Source organism: Opisthorchis viverrini, assembly GCF_000715545.1.
Source record: "Opisthorchis viverrini unplaced genomic scaffold opera_v5_53, whole genome shotgun sequence".
Lineage (NCBI taxonomy): Eukaryota > Metazoa > Platyhelminthes > Trematoda > Opisthorchiida > Opisthorchiidae > Opisthorchis > Opisthorchis viverrini.
The window spans coordinates 7,017-29,923 of NW_008751710.1; the positions used below are offsets into that span (position 1 = coordinate 7,017).

Genomic DNA, 22,907 nt, shown 5'->3' on the forward strand with positions numbered 1-22,907 from the left:
TGATCGAACACAGCAGTCCGCGTAGTAAATCGAAACCGCGAATCAATACACCAAAGAGATGCTCTTGTAATGTGGCATTTCAGAGTGATTTCTGTGAAGTCAATCTCACTGAACGCACAAATGTGCACGATAGTATACATGCAGGCCCCACCAGCATTTCGAAACCACTTCTATCATATGCTACGTTTACTGGCCGTCGAATTGGCCAATTCATCTCTGTTGGTCACGACACTTGTTGTGGGTGTTACTACTCAATTCAGGTAAGTAAAGTTTACAGATTTTTTTCACAAGTTGTAATGACATCCACTGTCGTTTATCGCTCATTCACAATTTCATCTGTCTGGTGGGAGAACATCTCACAAATTCCTTTGGCTCCCTCCAACCGTGAAATATACGGCGAATTGGTGTATTAATCTAACCCTATATTACTGGCATGCATCCGCGTGTACAACCTTCAGTCTGACATGACATTTGTGTATAAATTACAGTTGATCATTCATCATAGGTTCATTGCATGTAGATAGATGGTCCAGCCGGATAGATGAACTCACCAGGGTTCCAAAGTTGTCCTAAGAGTAGTAAGACAGCAAACAATCTCGGACCCATGGCCGAAACACTATGTGGGCATATACCATAATTTCCATATATATGTGTAGTTGGTCTTTCCGTTTTGTTCGTATGCATATGTCCTGCAACTTTAGGTTTGTTGATGCAAAAGTGGTCATTCTACTCTTCTCCTCACTCCTATTTGTCCAAAGGACTTCACCCCCTCCACCCAACGAAAGTACGATAAATAAAGGAATGCACTGCGTTTTGACTCTAGACGTTTATGAAATGTAATAACCACATACCTGTGGAACAAGTGTGACTATTCCGCACTGGGGTTGGCAGGGTCATCATATGTACGGTTATTCTGTATGCACTGAAACTACGCTGATCACAATCAAGGATAAGTTAGCAGTTTACCTATATGCCGTATTACAAATGTAATTTTTAGAGAGGCACCTGACCCCCGAAAACGTAGAAAGCTATACAATCTTCTAAAATTGGTAGCGAAATGTCAAACTGGGGATCATCTGCATTCTCCCGCTTTGCTTCATGTTGATTGTTTGACAGGGTGACAGAGTGCTTTAAAGGCACTGTTTCACGAGGGATCATGTGGAAAAATAGCTTACTACGTGAAGCTTTTGCGTACTTGCCTTGCTCGTCCCCCCAGGTCTAATGTAGACCACACACCCACCCCACCATTCACTTGTCCGCACTACAGCTGACGGACCGCATTCGTCAAGAAGCTATCTAGGTTTCTGAACACCTGCACGCACACCAATAGGTTGCACTCTCCATTCGGACAAATATTGACATAGCATCATTGTTTAACATTGATGCTTCGTTGCCGTAAAATTCATGGTTGTAAGTAGTCTGGAATACTGCCAGGCCGCCCGCACCTAGACGGAAGGACGATTGGGGTCTTCAACCAAAGCCTGACCGCGAAACAGTGGTGTTCGGCGAGAAATGCAATTGCATTTCAACGTCCCAACCCCCCACTCCGAAGGGCTAGAAGACTATGTTCGTCAGACTCCTAACCAATGACTAACCAAACATAAGGGACTCTATGTTACCTCCTAGTATAACTCAGTGGATATCGGACATACACAAACAGTCACCACACGGTAAAGTCCAGCCTCTTTGTGACAGAGTGGGGGTATATTACTTTGAATTTTCTTTGCTCCTTTACTTTTGTTAACTCCAATGGTAGCCATTTCTAGCCCTCGTACACCTTGTAACCTTATGGAGTTTGCACTTTCAGGTGTACTCTCAATGCAGACGGCTGTGTGATTTCCCATCGTTCCCATCGCTTTCAGTTGAGGTCGTTTTGTAGCAAGTTGTCTAACAAATGTGGTTTGAAGCAAAGCATGTGAATCTTTGTTTCCGATCGTGTAAAACACAATAATTGATGTATCGAAAAAATAAGCTTGGTTAAATAGTTGCCTCAGCTGATTCATATGTTGAAGAGTTGTGGTGCCCTAAATGAATGCCAAATTCTCAAGGTCGCATGCACTTAGCCAGTCATTCGTGAGCAGTCGTTCGAACCGAGCATGCTCAGCCATCTACTTACCAACCACCAGCTGAGGCTCCCGTTCCTCATCGGCATGTACAAGAAGGTAACACAGCTTTCAGTTTTGAGGATGCCAATGGCTAAATTTGGTTTTACGCCCCATGAGTTAGGCGCCCAGCGATCTTAGTTTGTAGGATGCGAGTAAGTGCAAAGACAAGAAAACTGGGATGTACTGATCAACGGAATCGTATTTCGAACGGTAAGGTCAATGAACTTCAAATTAAGCGTGCCTATTTGACCTCGCTTCAAGCCAACAAGTGTGTGCTTTTCCCATGAACAGACAAGCCTTTCAATGCAATTCAAACTGGCAGGTGTCACGGCACCCACAATTATCCCGTTTCATTGGTTCCAATTAATTCACGCCCATTGAAGTTCAACCAAGTTGATTGGAAAAACCTCTACCTGCGTCACTCAGTACGTTCCCCACTTATCAGTTATTTGCTGGAACTAGTTCTGTGATCTTGGCACGCTCTGGAAAATTGTGCCTTATCTCACGATTGGTCGAAATTTATTGGTTATACTGGTATTTTCATCCTACAATAACCATTGTAGCAATGAGTACGTTTGTCGTGGACTCACATCATATTGAGCCTTTGAACCTGTTCCCGTAGGACGGAAATGTTTGCAACAATGGGATATTTGATGGGATTCGGGGTTCCAAATACATGTCCAGTAAAACTTAGCTTGGGGTGTAGGATGCGGACAAGTATAAGAAAGAGAAACCTGGGATGGACCGGTCTACGGAATCATGCCCTGCCCTAATTTAGTCTGCTCACCAAAACTACCGTTAATGCAATAACGTCAGAGAAAATTACGGATTTTCTACACACCGGAGCGTAAATGAATAGGTAAACCGAACGGGCACGATACTGACTTTTACAATGCTGTGTCGTCAGAGAAGCTGATGGGCGATTTGAGGTAAGCTTGCTCTGAAACGTAGCGTGTTTGTCAACTGCAGACGAATCGGGGAGTTTCGGCGGGACACCGACTAACATGTTCGTACGGTGTTCTGCGGAGAACATGCACCAACACGGCGTTGATTGGTGCGGTGCTGATGTCCATTGTGACGCTGATCACAACCCTCCGCCAACCGATAGTAGGCCTGTGAGTCTATATCAGCCATACGGGCTTGTGAATCGGGCCTTATCCGACTTTGCGCAAACTTTTTTTCTGTTACATCTGGGCGCGGGGGGGGGGTGAAAAGCCGGATCGGTATATTCAATTTTTCCTAGTAGCTGTTACTTGACGCTATAAACGACCCAGATCTTCTCCAAGATTCATTTTTTTCACCGAGTCACTTCATCATCCACCAAAACAGTCCCCGTGGGTAACCCAAAACCCCTCTGTTCAAGCCCTTCATCGACATCCCCAAAATATGAACTGTCTTCTTTCAGACAAAAGAAAATTCCAACGTTATTGAAAGATGTTTCGAAACCAAAATGAACTGTATTGCCTACCTTCAGTTCACATTCCTGTTACTATCCAGTGATCCAGACAGGTAAAACCATTACACACAGTGATTGTCTCCTGTTTCGCTTATATTACAGCGATCGTAAAATGTACATAGAGCTTAACCACAAAGCTGGCTAGTCCAGTTTTTCTCTCTACTCTCTACAAGCACGTCCAAATATTCTGAGCTCTATCGCTCGGTGAGATTTCAATTCACTAAACGATGTGAATCATCCAAAAGTCTATCGTCAATCACGTCATGGAAAATAAGAGATTCCTGTACCGAAAGTGCGCAATGAAGATCGTTCGGTTGAGTCGAAAAACCTCCAAGGACATCGCTTAATAAACATGGCTCTTAACCACTATCTCCCTCAATCGAAAGAGTTTGACACCAAGCCAATTCGCGAGCAATGGTTTATCAGAGGACACCAATTCATCTTGACTGTGGGTCTATAAGTACTGACGAATATGAGATTGACCTATCATGCAGGCAAAAGAAAAAGGAAGCGATAAAGGACAAACCGCGATACACCTTTCCAAGTCTGTTTCCAATGGTGAAATTTTGCGCAACTTGAGTTTCATGTAGGTCGATGCTTTGGTCCACTGTGTGAAAATTACATCGGCTAGGAAGAAAATGAATTGTATCCACTTCTAACAGATTTGACACAAACAACGTTTTGATTGCAGAACAAATCAAGGAATTGGTCTTGCCCCTATCCTGTTCCCCCGTGGAGGGACCTTTCCAGTGGTTCATTTTAGATGGATCACTGTGGTTTAGGTACAACCTAGTGTCGCTACTAAAATACCTCCAACTGCTTTACGTCACATTCTTTGAGGCGATAAATCGCCAAAGCTTGCCACGAGCAGGCTAATGGCACTCTTCAATTGATTCATCTCGAATCACGCTTTCTGTGATAGGCTCTAGTTATACATGAATGCATCGCCGCTTATTTGCCATCGGAAGCTAAAACGTTTGAAAATCCAGGTTGTGTTTTGATCTTGAAACTCAGGCTAAAATAAACGGTATGCGACCCGGACGAGTGCTTGGGGACCATAGGTGTTCAGCTACTTATAGGTGAGCTCATTGGCAGAGTGTTGCCCAAAATAGATTGCTCGAAACAGCCTCAAAACCGCGTCGAAGGGACATGCAAATTTCCGTAGGTGTAGCGTGAACTTCCGAAGGCTGGGGCTAAACTGACCTCAATCAGCATAGAATGAATTAGCGAGGCACCACTGAAGAAACGGATCCATCCAAAAACGAATGCCCCTAACCGCCACATACGTTGCAAAATTGGCATTCGCGATTTAGAGCAACAAGGAGTGAGCGCCCTGTGTCCGATCACCTGGAACCCAGAATATTTCCGCCAGGACAGGAGTCGGAATGTTCGAAGGAGATTGATGGGAATGTGAATCCTACAAATCCTGCAGCTTCCGAAAACGAATCGAAATTGATTGCAGTGCGAGAAGATATTGCAATTTCCGACTGGGTTTCGTCCTGTCACTGGAGCTAGTCTACGCTGAAAAGCCACACCGCTTATCAACCGTTTGTGATCGAGTTTCAACTACCGGTCACAGGGTCGCGCGTTTGAAGTTCTCTGAATTTGGTGAGGGGCACACTGCCAATGATTTCCAATAAAGTTGTACAGTGCTGTTCGACACTTCAGCATAGATAAGCCCCGCTGAGAAGACGTATCTAACTTCGCGCGTTTGAAGTTCTCTGAATTTGGTGAGGGGCACACTGCCAATGATTTCCAATAAAGTTGTACAGTGCTGTTCGACACTTCAGCATAGATAAGCCCCGCTGAGAAGACGCTATCTAACTTACCAATCGAAAACTGTACAGCAGGCTTCAAGCTCCCGTGATGCTACCGGGTCGGGAGCTCCTGACAGGAGAAGCAACCGATCGATGAAGCGGTGGCAGTTACTGGGTCATCCTTCGGAAAAACCAGTAACGTCATTCAGGCATGAGTACGTTCGCCTGTTCAGATGTGGCAATTCAGCGGCCCCAATATGCCCCGTGGAGCATGGGACACACTCGCTCCGCACATCAGATGTTGTTGGAATTCGAGGAGCGACACCACCAAAGGTATGCCCTCATGAAGTCCCCATGCGGACCCTAGCAATGATTCAAACACACGTAGAGAAAGTTATGTACTCACGAAAAACGCAGATGAACCTCTGTATGCACGGATTTCCATGAATTCGGTAAAGAAATCAAAGTTAACTTCTTGTAGTAAGTTAGGAAGCTTTGTTTAGGGACACCAGAGAGACTGACTTGATTCTCGCAAAGCACTGAGTCTATAGACCGTTTTTTTCCTTCAGAAGCGCACATAACACGACCCTCTAAAACCTACTACGTATACAATATATCCTTCATCCGTCTCTGTTTATGCTTGCATTCCAAAGGCGATTCGGGGAGCGAAATCCACCTTAACTTGATGGACTAGTGGTAACACACTCACCTCGCATGTCTGGTGCCCGGTGTTCTAATCCCGGTACGATTGAGGACATGCACTGCTGATGAGTTCCAACACAGTATAGCTCGAGTCCAGTGCTTCTTGTGCCGGTATGAACCTGACAGACTAATTGCGCCACAACTTCGAAAGCACTGTTAGGACAACCGTGATGTAAACCCAAGCCCGGCATCAATGGATGAGAAATGCGTTTCGATCTCCTTTGAATGCTGACCGCAATCAAGACATTACTTCTGTAGATTTGTACACTCAGCGGCATCGTTTCTGATAAAGGTTGATACTTTAACCGATGCCACCCAACACTTGTGGAACTGACGAGCCCAAATGGTCTTTGAGTATCATACACGCATATTCCGGCACAAGTTCAACCAGGATGGAAATTTACCAGGTACTTTGATTGACTGGTCATACTACTCAAAGGGTTGCTGAGAACTCCTCAACAGATCACGACCGATGTTATCCTACTTGAGCCTCATCAGGTGAGAACATTCCCAGTCTGCCGCCTAGTTTTTGTTCTGTACAGATCCAAAATGCACGAGATTTGCGAAACATATTCATTTGGAGAACAACTTATATTTGATGGGGATCGCACCTGAATTTCAGTTGAACTGCAAGTCAGTGTGCCACAGAAAGACCCCCGAAGTTTCAATGAATACGGTCTTCAAAATATCAGAGCACTTTTTGTTGTGAGGAGATTGCTCATAAGGTTGCTGAAAACATCCCGACAGCTCTTCTTGGAGCTCATCCGCTAAACGCAGTGCTCGAGATTCCGTCAGCCGGAACTCGTGATGGCTTTGCAAAACGCTTCAGTTCTAAGAAGGACACCATAAATGTGTGATCCAGCTGGGTTCAGTTGAGCCAGTTGGTTATTAGTACTGGTCTCCTAACAGCTCACTTGAATCTCACTGTTTTTGCTATGCCAATCTTTATGTGCATTCCACTACCATCCCCGCGCACGCCTGTCGAATGAATGCCGGCAAACCTGCGAAAATTCCTGAGGGTTTATTTGTGGCAGAGTGACCCCGGTGTACCTCCATCAGCCTCACATTTTGACGCCGTTTGTTTGCACTCTGTTCTTATTGTTGTGTTGTTGTTGTATTGTTGTTTGTCAAATTCACCTGGTTTTTTGGATTGCCCTTCTAATTGGATCAATAATTCTGCGTGCATGCGCCTACACTTCATCATCCAGTTGCATGATACAAACCCTAGGCATCTTTACTCATCACTGAAGAATTGNATCCCAAATTGCTCACTAGAACTTTGTACATCAGCATCGACATCTAAAATTTTTCATCAATTTCCCCGAACGTTTTCCAGGTCGTGAAAACAAATCAAAGACAAGTCAATAATTACAGAGTGGTCCAATCGAGACCATCATTTTACTGATTTATACCGGTGTCGTTCGGTACCTCAGATTTGGAGTACAAAGAAGGAACTGGTGACCGAACCAGGTGACCGCTATTCAAGAAACTCGGTGTATCGCTTTAAATTATACGCATCCTGGCCATTGCTCAGGATGGTGTTATTCGGGTTCACGCGTCAGTACTCCACGAAGCTCTCCATATGTAGTGTGTAGTTTTCAAGATTGCATTCTGAAATTTTCAGAGACGCGATGCCTAGACTTTTGTGGTTTCTCTCGATGGATTCACAATCGAGTTTGGATTTCACTTATGACGAGGTAACTTCAGATGCAGTCGAAACAGCGCCCCCTTGAAGTCGTGTGTCGGATAAAAACCCTGTTGTGCCCAAATATGAAACTTCGCACTCCTGCATCAATGCATGTGGGTGAGTTCTTTTTTCACGTCCTTTCAGGGGGTAGAGTGAGTTTATTTAAACTCTTTATTGTTTTGGATTCGTAGAGCCGCAGCTAAAATCTCTTGAAGTCCTGAGATGTCGCCGTTTCGGGATAACTACCTTTCTTAATCTGATAGTTTCATACGTTTCGCGATTATTTTGACGGTGCAGTTCAAAATTATATGTAGTAAACAGTTGTCGACAGTCATGTTTTTTGTTTATCCCTGAGTCAGTGCAAACCGCAGCACAGCACGTGATCCTCGAGAAGATAAAAGGTGACTCTCCAATTTCGAAGCTGCTTCTTTGTTGAACTACCAACAGCAAGCGTTCCCTGTGTGCGATTTCAAGACAAAAAAAATGATGGCAAGTCTCTCGCAAAACCAAATTTGTTTACAAAGGAGTGTTCTTCAGGTTCTTTAAGCTCGAAACTATTTCTTAGCCGTCACCTTGACCTCTTAAATGATAAACCAAGCCCTCTGATCATGTTCGTGGTACATCAAGCCGCATACGATTCTCAGGCAAAACGCTCTTCAATCACCAACTATCATTTCCATGTTTCTAAGTCGGGTACACATATTAGTAAGTTTTTATTCAGGATATTGATCGTGCATGACACTCACATTGTGAGTAACAGAGCTTTTGCATCGAACAAGTCGCCTGATCAGATACATTCATTCTCATTCCAAGTGAAAACTTCGTTCACTTCCCTCTTTAGAAAGCGTCTCGAAAGCTTTTGAAAAAGAATGCCGACTTTCAACTTAATACCCTTTAGTTTGTTTGCGAAACGTTTGACACGAAGTTCTATGCCCAATATCTCTCTGATAACAAATGTCAGCTAGCTAGTCTTAGGAGCAAATCGCCTGGTAACAGCGATACTGCATAACACTGGAGAATAGGTTAGAACCAGAAACGAACTGTCCAAAACCATCCGTTCTTTTGAATCGTGAAGGTTTTTGATTCCCAGCTTACTGGTGTCCTCTCATGATCTATCAACCGAACGGACACCGCTTTTCACAGTTTCTGGTCTCATATTCGAAGCATACTGGATGACAGTCTCACCATGGGTTTGTTCTATAACCCCCCATCGAGTAACGATTTGTGTGAGCACTTGTTCCCTGTGTTTCACAAACCATACGCGCGTTACTGTAGAGGAGTGGTCGTAGACCAGTCTATCGGGAGGGTGTTCTTCACCAGTTACTTTTGCAGGATATATCCCATCAGTAAGAAGACTTCATAATGAATACTGAAAGAATAGGCACGAAACTCATGACAACAGGGTGAATTGTGGTTCACCCAGTGTTATCTTCCCCCTTAATAGGGAATATGGTTGGACGACGATTTCACCCCCGTTTAAAGTTTGAAAAGAAACACATCTCTGTTTGCGGGCTTGATTGAACTTTGTTTTACAAGAGTTGAGGATGAGATTCAACATTGAATTCTTCAGTATTTCCCCGTTTCTGACGGACACTTAGTTGCGAAATGTTCAGGAAAACACACAGTGGAAGGTGTAGGTCCACGAAAACACCAGGTGGAATTTCACACCGTGCCCTCAAATCTTCCACGGTGTGGAGTAATCCACGGTCCAACCCACAATCAAATAATTTGCTCAAGTAATCGATATAATATGAATATGGAGAATTTCACACCGTGCCCTCAAATCTTCCACGGTGTGGAGTAATCCACGGTCCAACCCACAATCACATAATTTCCTCGAGTAATCGATATAATATGAATATAGAAACTCGTTTTTGGCATTCAGCAAAGTCTGTATTTGGAACCCTTCACCAAAACGTACATGGTAAATTTTCAACCAGGTTTTGTGCTAGAGTCTCTTTTCTAGAAAGATTCTATCGGTAGAAAACGCACATATAGTATACATATACTAGAGCGCTCTTGACTGCGAGCTGCAAAATAGGACTGAACGAATTCGATGTTTGTATATGTGATTCTTTCAACAACTACACTTTGACGAGTGTATGCCTGTGCTCACTCAGTGTACTCTGAATTACTCAGTTTGAAGTTGGTTCCTTGATAAAGGATTCATGGAAGTGCATTGAGGCAGATAGCCTTCTAATCTAAGCTTTATCTCGACAGGCTCTCTGTTTGCAGGCTAAATATTCTTAGTCTGGCCGTCCTCTGAAATCCCAATCTTCCACTTACTTTTTGCAGTAGCTGGAATAAAAAACCTCCAGTAAACTCGTGGTCAGACACTTTACTAAAGTTTGGTTTTCTCGTTGACCCGTGCAAGTAATGTTGCTGCGAACTTGTTTTGAATCCTTAAATATGGCGACGGTAGTGGACTTTGGTCGCCCGTTGTGTCTAGGCCCAAAACTTGAAGCGGTGTATCGGAATGAGCTGAGTTAATTTGTTTCCAGAACCTCCGACAGGATGAAATCCTTAACCTCTGGTTAGCCTAGCGACTTCCCGCCGAGCGGTGAGTGTATCTTGCCTAAATTTTAAGATAACTCTGAAATGGATACGCCAGAAACATGCTTAAAACGATCCAGTCTTTCCCTTGTTCGATAAACTGCATTTCTCTCAAAGTAGATTGAATAGTCTGTGTGTAGCAGCGGTTTTTTCAAAGTTTAAAACAGAAATGCCATAGGTTCGCAAGTCAAAAGATGATTTATGGACTCGGGTGGCAACACTTCGATAATTGAGGAAACAGTATCAGTCAGGCGTGTCATTAATTTTGGTGCAAAAATGAGACTACTTCAAACTACCGTTGGACAAGTAAGGAAACGAAGAAATACTATCTTCTGGGATTAGCGAAGGTATTACAGATTTATATGAACTGAGCTGTAAAGTTATATCGGTAAACTAATAGACTGCGAGTCGCAAAGAGCGGGAAAAGGCCCCCTTCGCTATCACAACAGACATGTTTTCCCGTCTCCACTGTCCTACCGGACAGTACCGTATTAGTTTCCCCAACCTAGAACAGTCGAAGGACGCTATCTGGTTTATGGAAGTATTGATTCCCTGCCTCTGGTCACGCGCGGAATAGTCTTCAAGAATCTTCTAGAATCGAGCATCTCTCATGAGGGTCGACTTGCGCGGAGCATCTAGCGCACTATCCAGAGTTTTCAGTCCAAAGTTTTCCGATTGCCCACAGTAAATATTCGAGAGTTGTCCAAATTCCCGAGTAAAGCCCGGGTCTAATAGACCCCCTCAAATCTTGCATGATTCATTTATTCGAGGCGAAAGTTAACGTAGAGTTAAGCCTTCCAAAGAAGGAACAACAAAGTTTAAACTAGGTACCAGAAAAGTTAATGTTGAGTAATCAGGCCAAAGTGTAAGAATTTTTTCAGATTTCCATAGTAAATCACGACTGCAAGCAAGTTCTTGTCATCACAAGCCTCCTGCTTTCAGACAGTCGTGAAATTTATCGCACACATTTCTGTCTGTCGTTTTGTTCCATCAGTGAAGTTTCGGAAAAAAAACTGAGATTGTCCACACAGATGCGCTTCACAGATGAATCCAGAATGTTAAAATTCTATGTTATTGTGACCGATTCAGGTGGATAGCGCTCTGAGCTCAAGGTCACATCAAATTATCTAGTACGGTATTCCCTTTGAGTGGCTTGCGAATACCATCAAGAGTTCTCGTGAGAACGTATCGATCGATCTGACTTTTGTGCGGCAGCATTGAACAACAGTTTTTCTCACAACAAAAAAACATCCACTCTTACTTACTCAGTAAAAATGCCTACTCGTTTATCATTCCAACTTTGCCATGGTGCCGCGGTCAGAGTGGTTTCACACTGTCACCGGTTATGTACACAAATACTTCTGCAAGCCACACTATGGGTCTTGTCTTTGGTCAATCCGATAGTCACGCAGTTTGTTCTCACATATGACCCACTTACAGAAACGGCCAAATTCCACTCGCCCTACTACTGAATGCGCAAAATATGTATGTCGTCACGCAACTTAGTACGGTATGCCCTTTGAGTGGCTTGCGAATACCATCAAGAGTTCTCGTGAGAACGTATCGATCGATCTGACTTTTGTGCGGCAGCATTGAACAACAGTTTTTCTCACAACAAAAAAACATCCACTCTTACTTACTCAGTAAAAATGCCTACTCGTTTATCATTCCAACTTTGCCATGGTGCCGCGGTCAGAGTGGTTTCACACTGTCACCGGTTATGTACACAAATACTTCTGCAAGCCACACTATGGGTCTTGTCTTTGGTCAATCCGATAGTCACGCAGTTTGTTCTCACATATGACCCACTTACAGAAACGGCCAAATTCCACTCGCCCTACTACTGAATGCGCAAAATATGTATGTCGTCACGCAACTGAAGAAACAGAAGCGATATTTGGGCAAATTTAAACGTACAAACTGTCTGAAAATGCTGATTTGGGGAACATGTGCTTTGAGAAAACACACAACGACGAAAAGTTCCGAGATATACTGTTAATATATATGTATGTATCATACATGTATATGCGTTTAATATAAATGGTCGTTGGTTTGTTCGGTGAGCCGATCGATTTGATTGCAAACGTTTCATCACCAGTCGAGGAGACGACATATCGGTCCGCTGTGCTCTGAGGATTCCCGCTACCGCGACAGTACCCCAACCGCGTACTTGACAGTCGACTGAAGACTAAAGCCAAACTGTGCGTCCGATTGTCTATATACAGCGCGTCTCATAATAGACGCAAAAAATAACGCCCCTGTGAAAACTTTAAAATTTAAACACTTATCATTTTTTCATGTAAACATATAAACATCGTGGAGGTTTACTGTAAATAAACTTTTGGAAAAATGTTGAAAAAACCGCTCGTTTCTCCTATAACAATTGGGAGGCGGTATGAGATGTGAGACACAGCATGTTTAACTTCTTCGTGCGTCACTCGTGCACAATCCTCTTCAATTCTCGCTCTTAACTCCACCAAATTCTTCGATTTTCATGATATACGCGAGGATTGATCATTCCCCAAAACCAATAATCCAGAGGTGTGAGATCGGGTGACCTTGTGGGCCAAAAGTTTGGAAATCCACGAGCAATGACTCTCTCATCAGAAAATTGCTCTCGGAGGTGAGTTCTTACTTGGTTTGAGTAGTGGGATGGAGCGCCATCTTGTTGAAGGATTGTCGATGACTTCTTGCGCTGCTTGAGTTGCGGGATAACATGCCTCTGCAGCATATGGAGGTAACTGTCACCGGAAACCGTAGCCCCAAAGAAAAGGGACGCAGGAAACACGTTGAGGAGAATTTCATCCACATACAGAGATGAGGGAAATGGAGATTGTGGGTGAGGTACTCGTGAGGAGCTTCACGGGACCATATCACGCAATTGTGCTTGTTGATTATGCCATTCACAGAAAAATTTGCTTCATCGTTCCATAAAATGTTGGGGATGAATTCTTCATTGTCCAGCAGCCAGTTAGCGAAAGTGACACGTTGCCCCTTGTCTTCTTCCGTGATGTTTAGTTATAAAGTGAAATGATACGGTTAGAGATGAAGGTGGTGTCTCATAATATAATGCACGCTGGCGCGGGGAATGTCGGTCAACTGAGACACCTGAGTTATTGGCCATGGTGCTCTAGGACTGAAGTTGCTCGATGGCATTCTGTACAATGAGCGCTCTTCCCTCACTCAGAGGTACTCTCCCTTTGCCAGGAAGACCCAATACAAATCAAGCGTGTAATGTTCGACACGGTGAAAGGATCTTTGATGAGACTATTTTTAATTTTGTAACCACGAAGTGCGGGGAATAATAGTTTCATAATTTCAATGCGCGTACTGACATTCATCATTAACAAAAAGGTGTTAACATTTGCATACAAAACCTCCTTTATTTGACTACTAATATTTAAAAATTATATTATATTTTATTAACTGACTACGTTTTCTTATCAATTCAATTCATCATTAACAAAAAGGTGTTAACACTTGCATACAAAACCTCCTTTATTTGACTACTAATATTTAAAAATTATATTATATTTTATTAACTGACTACGTTTTCTTATCCAATTCAATTTTGTGTTTATTATGAGACAGTCTATGGGGTGGGTTTGGCACAATCAAAATCGACTGTGCAGTCTATCGTTCTGTCTTACTGTTTGCAATATCCTGAGGCAGTGAGACAAACGATAAACATAAACGGCACGCTAAAACGTTTGGCCGATTTCATGTATAACCCCTGTACAATATATATTTTGAAATTTAGTTGTCAAATGCAAACACAGGGTGCTAGAGATCGCAAACGAGGTGGAATAAACGGAACCCGCTAGGATATGATATAGAACCAGCTGTGCTGGTGGTGCCAGACAAGACAATCGGAGGGTAGTCCGGTCCCACAGCTGCTTATTTTAGGTCATTTGATGAACAGACTTCGACTTCGGGGACGACCAGATACCGTGATAACATTCAGGTAAGTCTTAAAACACCACACACTTGATTTCATCTATGGTGAAAGTCTGGCCGTTGACCAAGCGGCCTGACAAGCTGTTATGTCCACAAGAGCTTCGATGTACCATGAATCTCAATATCGAACGTATCATTGAAAAAAGACGGTGAACCTAATCAGGGCTTTCTAAATGTGCACAGCCCACACGTTCTGAGCAGCACTGGACTCGTTTGTCACGCGCCAGTGAATCATCCTGCTAAATTAACCTCACCTCCAGCCACCATCAGCCGCAGATAAGTCAGCCGTGACTTCTTAGCTAAACTCACCCGGCCCCAATGTCATATTACTAAATGACATTACAAGTAGTACTCAAAATAGTGATTTGGCGACCATTTCCACTAAGACAGCATGGCAGCTGTCATGTTGTAGAGAACTTTAGTGGGATTATTCATCTGGCAGAAACGCGGAATTCTGTTGAATCCTATGGGAACTTCTGGATCCGAGGAGCCCTTTGGTAAAAAGTCAGTACTGATTCTCGGTGTCTTGCGCTCATGATTAGGCTGACCAACCTACGTATAACTGCCGGTCTATCTTCGGCATTAGCTGTTGTCGAGCTGCTTAGTTGTTCAACCTCCACCACCACACTCTCAAGTCATTCAAAAGGCTATATCTAATCAATCAACACAAATGGCGCGTAAACCATACTCGTGAGTTAGGTAGCCCGCTGAAACGGTGGTGAGAACAATTAGGACGAGGCTGGGAGAATTTGAACGAATATGAGTGTCACACACGGGTGGATAAGATCTATGGAATACATAGTATCAAGGAGACTGGACCGGTCAGGCGGAGCGCCCGTTGGCATGTTTGATTGCATTTGGATACGTCCCCAAAAAAGGAAGTGATATTGAGTTGTGGCAATTAGGAGAGAAAAGACGAGTGTTTTCTACAGCAACAGTCTAATGAATTCACGTTAGATCAGATAATGAACCGGGAATTTTATCTAAGTGGAGCAAAGACAGCTTCAGCATAGATGGCTTTGCGCTCTCTGTCCAACAGATGATCAAAGCACCCTGAGGAGAAGTAGGTCTCATAAAAAACGCACTGAGATTTCGACTTCTCTCCTGACTGAGTCATTAAAATGCATTTCGTATCGACTGACAAAATACTGGCATGAATTTGTGGCTCTGCCTGAAACTATTATATGTGGAGCGAATTCCAAACGAAACTCAATTTCATGGCTCTAAGTTTAGAACTTGATGAGACACGCAGACAATCTGGAATTGCTTCCACCGCATTTCCCCGGTAATATACCAAGTAGAGCTCGGTTTGATCCACTTATCTCCACGCTAAATGTAAGGTTTTTCAATGATAGACTGTATGTTTTGTGTCTACGTAAATTTAAATCCATTCGTTGTGATTTCACCGAAACGACTGGACGCCCGCATCGGAGTTCTATAAAGTTTGACTACTTACCGGAAAATGAGTAGTAAGGTCTTGATAATGTGCCAAAATGTTGAGACGATAGCGATCCTCGACTTCCCAGTATAGGATGATTTCACTCTGCGGAATGAAGCTGGGTTTTTCGGACAATGGAGTGTGTGAGGACGGTGCAAAATGAGTGTAATTCATGGAAATCTTCGCCCCGAAGGTTCGCCCCTTCCTCTTGACAAAGCAATTTCACGAATCACCAGCTTTTCCATTCACTTAAGATTCCAACTGTCTCCATTTTTCATTCTAATTTTGTTCTGAAAGTCTGTTGTAAAGCTTTTAAGCCTGTATCCCGACCCCCTTTGTTATGTGACTACTGGACCAGTCCACGTCGAGTTTATGAGAGTCGTTACCTCCCCTTCACTGGTTCTAAGCACAGACGAGTAGGACAACTCATCCTGCTATAGCCTCAACGTACAAAACGCCTTGCATTTTGTCCAGGTTAGATCCGAATCGAACGTATCGTCTTGGTGACAGTTTTTCATGCTTAATCGAAATGTGGCAGAGGTCTCAAAATCAGACAATTACGACCTTTCCATGCCTAGTACATATCTGAATTTCGTACTACTGATCCTCTCTTGTAGTAATATCAGTGACTGTGGAAACTGGAATGATTAGTGTGACATAATGATGCCCTATCACTTCTGATGAGTATCCGCCATGATCAGTCCAATAGCCAGTTTACCCACGAAAAGAGCGATTATGGACAAGCAGTTCTCAGGACTACTGATGTACTGGCCTATCACAAGGTACCTATACCTCCAAACAGTTTGCAAACTGACAGCACGAACGCTATTAACATCGATCAGCCGCCATTCCCTGCGATGTTTTCTGGTTAATTGCAGGAGGCATCACGGGGTTTCAGAACTGGAAGTGGTACTGCACTAGCAATATCCAAACTCTTGGTAATCTGTTTCACACCCTTCTGCCGCTGCGCGCTGAGGACGTCAAAAGACTTTCAGTGTTTGATCATCGATGTCTTCGGAGCATTGCCCAAATCTGGTGGGGAACGCCGATTCAGCAATGCTGAAGTAAGTCGAATAGTATCCGGGAGAAATACCTCACCCTCGATAGATGAACTGATCACACTGCATAGGTTGCGCTGGTTTTGCCACGTGCTGCGTATGCCAGTCGACAGACTTCCTCGAAAGGCTCTTTCCGCACAACCACGTAAAGGGTGGAAGAGAGCCAGAGGCGGTCAAACAATAACTTGACAGCGAAGCATAAAAGTCATTACCAGCAAACTCGGCTGCGCTGGTCATTGCCGTCTTCCTGGATGGAGACCCCGAGAGGGGCTATATCAATTGCTAGAAACATTGTCAGACATGGCCCAGTGGCGTCTTCAATGGCGCTCGTGCATCAAAGCTATTGCTCTCAATGCATAGCTCCCCCCCCACTTGACAGCCCACTGACAGTGCTGGATTTATGCACCAAGTTATCATCTCCCGCCCGCAATGCGCAGCTACCTACCACCCCCATTCATCGGTGAACGAAACTGCGGCAGCTAATACCAGTGTATGATGAGTACGCAGTTATTACAGCTGACAGTGATGATGATGATGATGATGATGATGATGATGATGATGATGATGGTGATGATAATGATGATGATAGTGATGATGATGATGGTGATGATGATGATGATGATGATGACCTTGCGGTTTCGGTCATTCTGAAGGAGGCAATGGAAACAGCACTCCTCTCGGTAAACGGTGTGTCGGCACGCCTCACATAGACTGTCTGCAGAGGTCACGCCTGGCAAATATAGAACAACGCAGCACTAACTTTAGTCCGGTGACGCTTGAGACCCAGTGATATTCCGTTTTGACGCCAGAGGTAGAATAAATTAGCGAATGTGATTCGGGTGTTTCAGAATCTCCGTCTGACACATATCCGATAGAGCTAAAGCAATTGCCAGGGTATGTAAAATTCTCTACAATCTCAAGTGTTTCTCCTTGGTTTGTAAGACGTACGTTCAGAGACTGTGCGTTCTGATGCATGACTTTGCACTTTGAAAGTGCAATACGGATGTCAAAAGGCGGTATGCTAATTGTCATTCTGTTCGACAGAATACAAGCCCGAATAAAAGGGGAGCTGGAAACATTTAAGACGGCGCTGCAAAACAGCCCCAGGAACAGAATATCAATGGAATTTGCTCGGAACTCGTGTACCCTGACGACAGTCTAGCTGCCACAAACACGAAGCTAGGGACACTTTTTCATTTTTACCTAAGATTGCTAAATTTTGAGGGCGATCAAGGTGTGGCGCATTTTATGATGTGTTTGAGGAAGCTGCGTGTAAGCTGAACTCGAGTCCCAAACTGGGAACTGGTAGTAAACTGCCGGTAAATTTCGCTCGGTTACCCTGTTGTAGTGACCGAAGCGAGCAAGCTTCTAAATTTCTCGCAACAACGACCTGTGAAGAGTGACTGTTACCAGAACGGAACTGTTAATTGTCTAAAATTTCGTCTTAACTACGGACTGATCGTTTCTGGTCAATTCTCACATTCTGCTTATATTTGTCGTCACCACACGTTCAGCGACCAGATTGCATCGTGCTGAGTCCCTATTGATTTATCCTCGTTCCGCTCTCACGTGTGACTCCTATTGGTCGGTGCATTTCGTTATTTTCTGCTCGATCGTGCATAACTGTTGGTTCCTATTGGTTATTCGGTTGAAGAGAAAGTCTCAGCCAATTCATGCCATTTTTTCCAATGTATATAAACCGCCTTACTTCGCAGCAAAAAAGACCTGTTCCTGTGCTCGACTTTGGCTTCTTCCTTACGCGAGTTGACGGGTTACCTCCGGACGACACAACAGTGATCACCAAACGAACATCGACTACCGTGGTCTCAGATCGGATATGACCCTGTACTCGATCCTCAGCTCATGCAGAAAACATGACTGCAATAGCAGCATGTGGTGGTCAATGATTCGATCGAATTTAGGTAACTTCATCTCCCCAGTCGAATTATCCGATGAAGTTGACCCCAGAGCGGTATTATTCCTCAAATCCAGAACACAAGTTTACTCGACTTTTCGGGTAGTCCAAGTTCTGTTTGATCGTCAGAACTGATTGTTCCGACATCCGGTCTAATGCAAAGTTCGGCCTAGGTAAAGAGATAGACATGTAGCTACATAACTACTCGTAATGCACTACTCACAAAGTTGCTGAAAATTCCTCGACAGCCTTATTATTAGTGCATTACGAATATACATGTACCGCGATATCTCGAATATCGTAGCAACTGAACACGAGGCGGCATGGCGCAGCACATTCAGTTGCCTGGAGACATCACAAACGGGAGGTCCAGCTGGGTTACTGGTGAGGCTCTCGCAGAACCAAATTTGTTTGCAAATGAGTGCATTGCTCTAATCACCTAACTACTCACCTGAAGTCTGTGTGTTCCGCCAAAGACGAAATTTGGTTACATAATTGATCCCACCAAGTTCCAGCACACCATCATCCCGAAGGTTTGCTATAGAAGGGAATGTTGGTAGCTCAGGTAGCATAGATGGTAGTTAGTTTGTTCGCTGAGCGATCGATTTGATGGCAAACGTCTCATCACCAATCGGGGTAGCATAATCAGTGCGTTGTTAGGGAGCGTAGCGAGTGGTCGGTGGTTGTGTCACAACCACCAAGGTTGTTTGGCAAACACAGAGGTCAAAAACCAATGGCCACTCACCAAGAGGTCACTTGACCAATCCGACTTCCGGTCCCAGGAGAGAGGATATTTGTCGGATAAGTTAGCTAACCGGGGCTAACCGCTACTCAGAGCATTTTGTAACACTTCAAACTCGAGTATATCAGCCATATCTTGAGTTGTGTCTGGGATATTGGGATTTCTTTACCCTCGTTCTTCTTCGGTTAACTCAAAATCATTCAAGCACCTTAAATCCGCAATGAGAATGGCCGAAATTTTCGCCAGCACAAAAGGTGACAATGGATCCATGTTGATCTGGATAATCCTGACATACTCCGCGCTGTATTTGACTAGACTTGTTATAACTCAGGCCATCTGTTCACTCACTCATCCCGTCCGCTGACAATGCCAACAAAGCCCGAAAATTTCGGGTCCGGAACGAGCGAGCAAGCTTCTAAATTTTTCGCGACAACGAAGTGTGAAGAGTGATCACCAAACGAACATCGATCACTGTGGTCTCAGATCGAAATTGGCCTTGTAATCGATCCTTAGCTCAAGCGGAATGAAGAATGTGTCCATGTTTCAGTACGTATTTGATTTCGTCAAAATCGATGCACAAGTCTTCATCAAAATGTTGTTTCGGCCTAAACTTAAAGCGCAGAGAAATTCAGAGGCGAAGTTGGCCAGTACTGAGCAGTAGGCCAGCGGTTAACTGCCATGCACTGATGTGACGGTTCTCCATTCTCCTACAGTAGAACGAAGTTTTTTAATGGCACTTCCTATAATTGACAAAGCGACCAGGAGGAACTGTGTTCCAAGAAAAAGTTGAGTAGAGCTCACAAGCACGAGTGTCAACTGGCCAAGTTTACTTTAGAGATCAATCGAAGGGTTATTCCTTGTGGAAAAACGAGTATTCGTAGGACGTTAATGACGGGTTGGAATCTGAATTAATGGAGATATGTTTCTTAGGTTCAGTGTGGATACGAAACGTGTGGGAGATATTACAATGACATTGTGACAGACATGACCACAAAGGGACACAAACTGACGTTGAAGCTGTTGAAACGCAAAATGCTGGTCATATATAAAGTGAGAGGAAAGCATGTATGGAGCATAGCAACGTTCGTTACACACAACACACGCGAATAGAAGAATACTTGAAAAAATTGGTTTTTGTTGTGGCATCAACGTTCTTCGGTGACTATCCGCGCTTCCGAAACCTATCCATGAGACAGCTAAACAGCAAGTCACAAACTGTCTCGTGCCTTTCGATTGGTAGCTTTAGATAGTGAGAAGTCTACCAAGGCCTATGTCAATGCCCTGGTTCCCTTTCTCAAATGAAACCACTACGGCAAAAAGGAGTTTGCCCCTCACTCGTAGCACACGGACAAACCGAAAGTGCAAACGACCTTCAACAGGGAACCCAACCGAAAGAACTAGATCCTAGGCTGGACCCAAATCGCTGTAGTTTCCCCCATTGGCTTCACACTTGGTGACCCGATCTAGCACAAAAAACCCCTCGAAAGACACCGAACATAACTTTAGCCCGATTCGGCTGACTGGTTCTCCTTCCGCCTTAATGTTGACCGACCTCGTGACCTAGTCACCCGGACTAACAAAGCTTGTCTCGAAAACGAAGCGTTACGCTGCAGTCAGTCTACCGATTGTTACCATACTTTTCCTAAAACGGGTTTGTCCCTTCCTGGAAGGACGTGCTCCCCTACTGAGTAACTCTTATTCTAAACAGATTTCGGCAATTGCATCCACGAAGCCTGATCCAGTCACCTAATGATCTTATTTTTTTCCTTTGTGTGTTAGGTTAGTACTCTGACAGATATCGATCGATTGCAGAATTTCAAAACCCGGCGATAGCACCCAAATCACCCGAAAGTAGATGAGAACCGATAACTAGTTTCTGTCTTGGGTTGAATTTCCCGGCAAAATCAGATTTGTTTACGAGCAAGAGTATTTGTCGAATGTGCCATTTTCCGTCATGTGCGAATGTTTGAAACTGGGATGAAGCAAACTGAAAGCAGCTATGGTTGGACGTGAGATGCACTCACCTTCTGGAGTAAACAAAACTGAGAGCCTACATGATTCAGCAAACGACACAAGTATTTTCGCTCCCTAGTCAGGTGCCAGTTTGTTCGTCCCTGTGCACTGAGGTGGATTAATCAATCCAGAGGACCCTCTGTTCACTGACGCCGCTGATAGCCGACGATGCGGACATGATGCTCTGATGTCCGGCGATGAAGCTACACCATCTAGTTCACTTTGCATTCTCTCGTCATCCACCTTTACTCCACTAACTTGTTCTCTGCTTCCTCCTGCATACCAGCTGGTACCTAGATTTTTTTATGATAGTTTAATCTTTCCCAGCATACATAAGATTCAGTCTGCGATAACGGACCACAAAACAGTTCTCAATAGCTGAATCCGGGGGGTTAACGGCGTGGCCAAGGGTCATTTCAGATATAAGTAGTAATTATCGGATTATGGATTCGGAATTTAAGTTTTTCAGCTAATTTAGCCGGGTTCTGAGCACTCAATCAGTCACTGATATGTTGGTCAGCGTCCCGACGTTTTCCGACTGTGCTTTCTTGTTCATCGTGATTTTCATCGCCTTGTTTGGAGGACCTTAAATCGATCATTTTCAGAATGATAAAAATTCGAATTGTGTGATGGTAGCAGTGTGTGTGGGTGGTAGCAGTTCAGTTCAAAAACCACACGGAAATCTGGCAATCTTTACTGTGAACTCCGTGGAATCTCGCTACCAAAATTAACACTTCCGCGTTAGGTTGACATAAGATGGTAAGCAACTTATTCGCCTTTGGCGAAAGTACTTTTTCGTGGTAGTCGACGGCCTTTGACTGAAAATACCGAGCAGAAAACCCGGAATCGGATTTGCAATGGACATGTTCCCTCAACCAACTCCACCTAATTTGTCTAGTACATGCGAGTTTACTAGATCACGCGACTTGCCTACTACACAAGCACCGAAAATCACGTGACAAACGCCGTGCCGCCCGCAGCCTTGACCGACAGCAAGTCAGTTCCTGTCTTGTTCGCATCGGAACAATTCCTGTTTCATACACACGTCAAACTTTCCTGTGTATATAGGAAGAGACAACACAGTCAACATGCGAAAGCTTGTGCGCGCGCGGGGAGCAAGGAGTCAGCCAAACACTCCAAGTCCACGGACAATTATGGAATACGTGTAGCAGCTATACTGCGGAGAAAACACGATCCCGTCGAGCGGACTTTTACCAAAGGACTCTCACATACAATGAGTTCCTTTTTGACTTGCTCCACATTTTATACTGCCTTTATTTTATACATGCTGCAAATCGCTTCTGTAATCTACTATCAACCACAGTAAAGACTGTTATTAGTGCACATACACCTTCTGAGTTGTATTATGGCTATCACCACCTGTGCACTAATAGATTCATCCCTATTTCATCTGGAACAATCAACTATGTCGGAAATTCACAGCCAGAGAATAAGCAAAGTTGTGTTTTCCAGCTTGCATAACCAAGGAGGAAGGTTTCTTTTCAAAAGAATCTTTTTTTGTTC

General features: G+C 44.0%; 1 protein-coding gene across 1 annotated transcript; it reads left to right on the forward strand.

The window, feature by feature from the left end:
* Positions 1–69: 69 nt before the first annotated feature.
* On the forward strand, positions 70–17,423 carry T265_03648 (hypothetical protein; the record flags this gene model as incomplete). Its single annotated transcript, XM_009168190.1, has 4 exons — positions 70–260; positions 5,528–5,651; positions 7,728–7,824; positions 17,230–17,423. The coding sequence occupies 4 exons, from the start codon at positions 70–72 to the stop codon at positions 17,421–17,423; spliced, it is 606 nt and encodes a 201-aa protein (XP_009166454.1).
* Between the last annotated feature and the right edge of the window lie 5,484 nt (positions 17,424–22,907).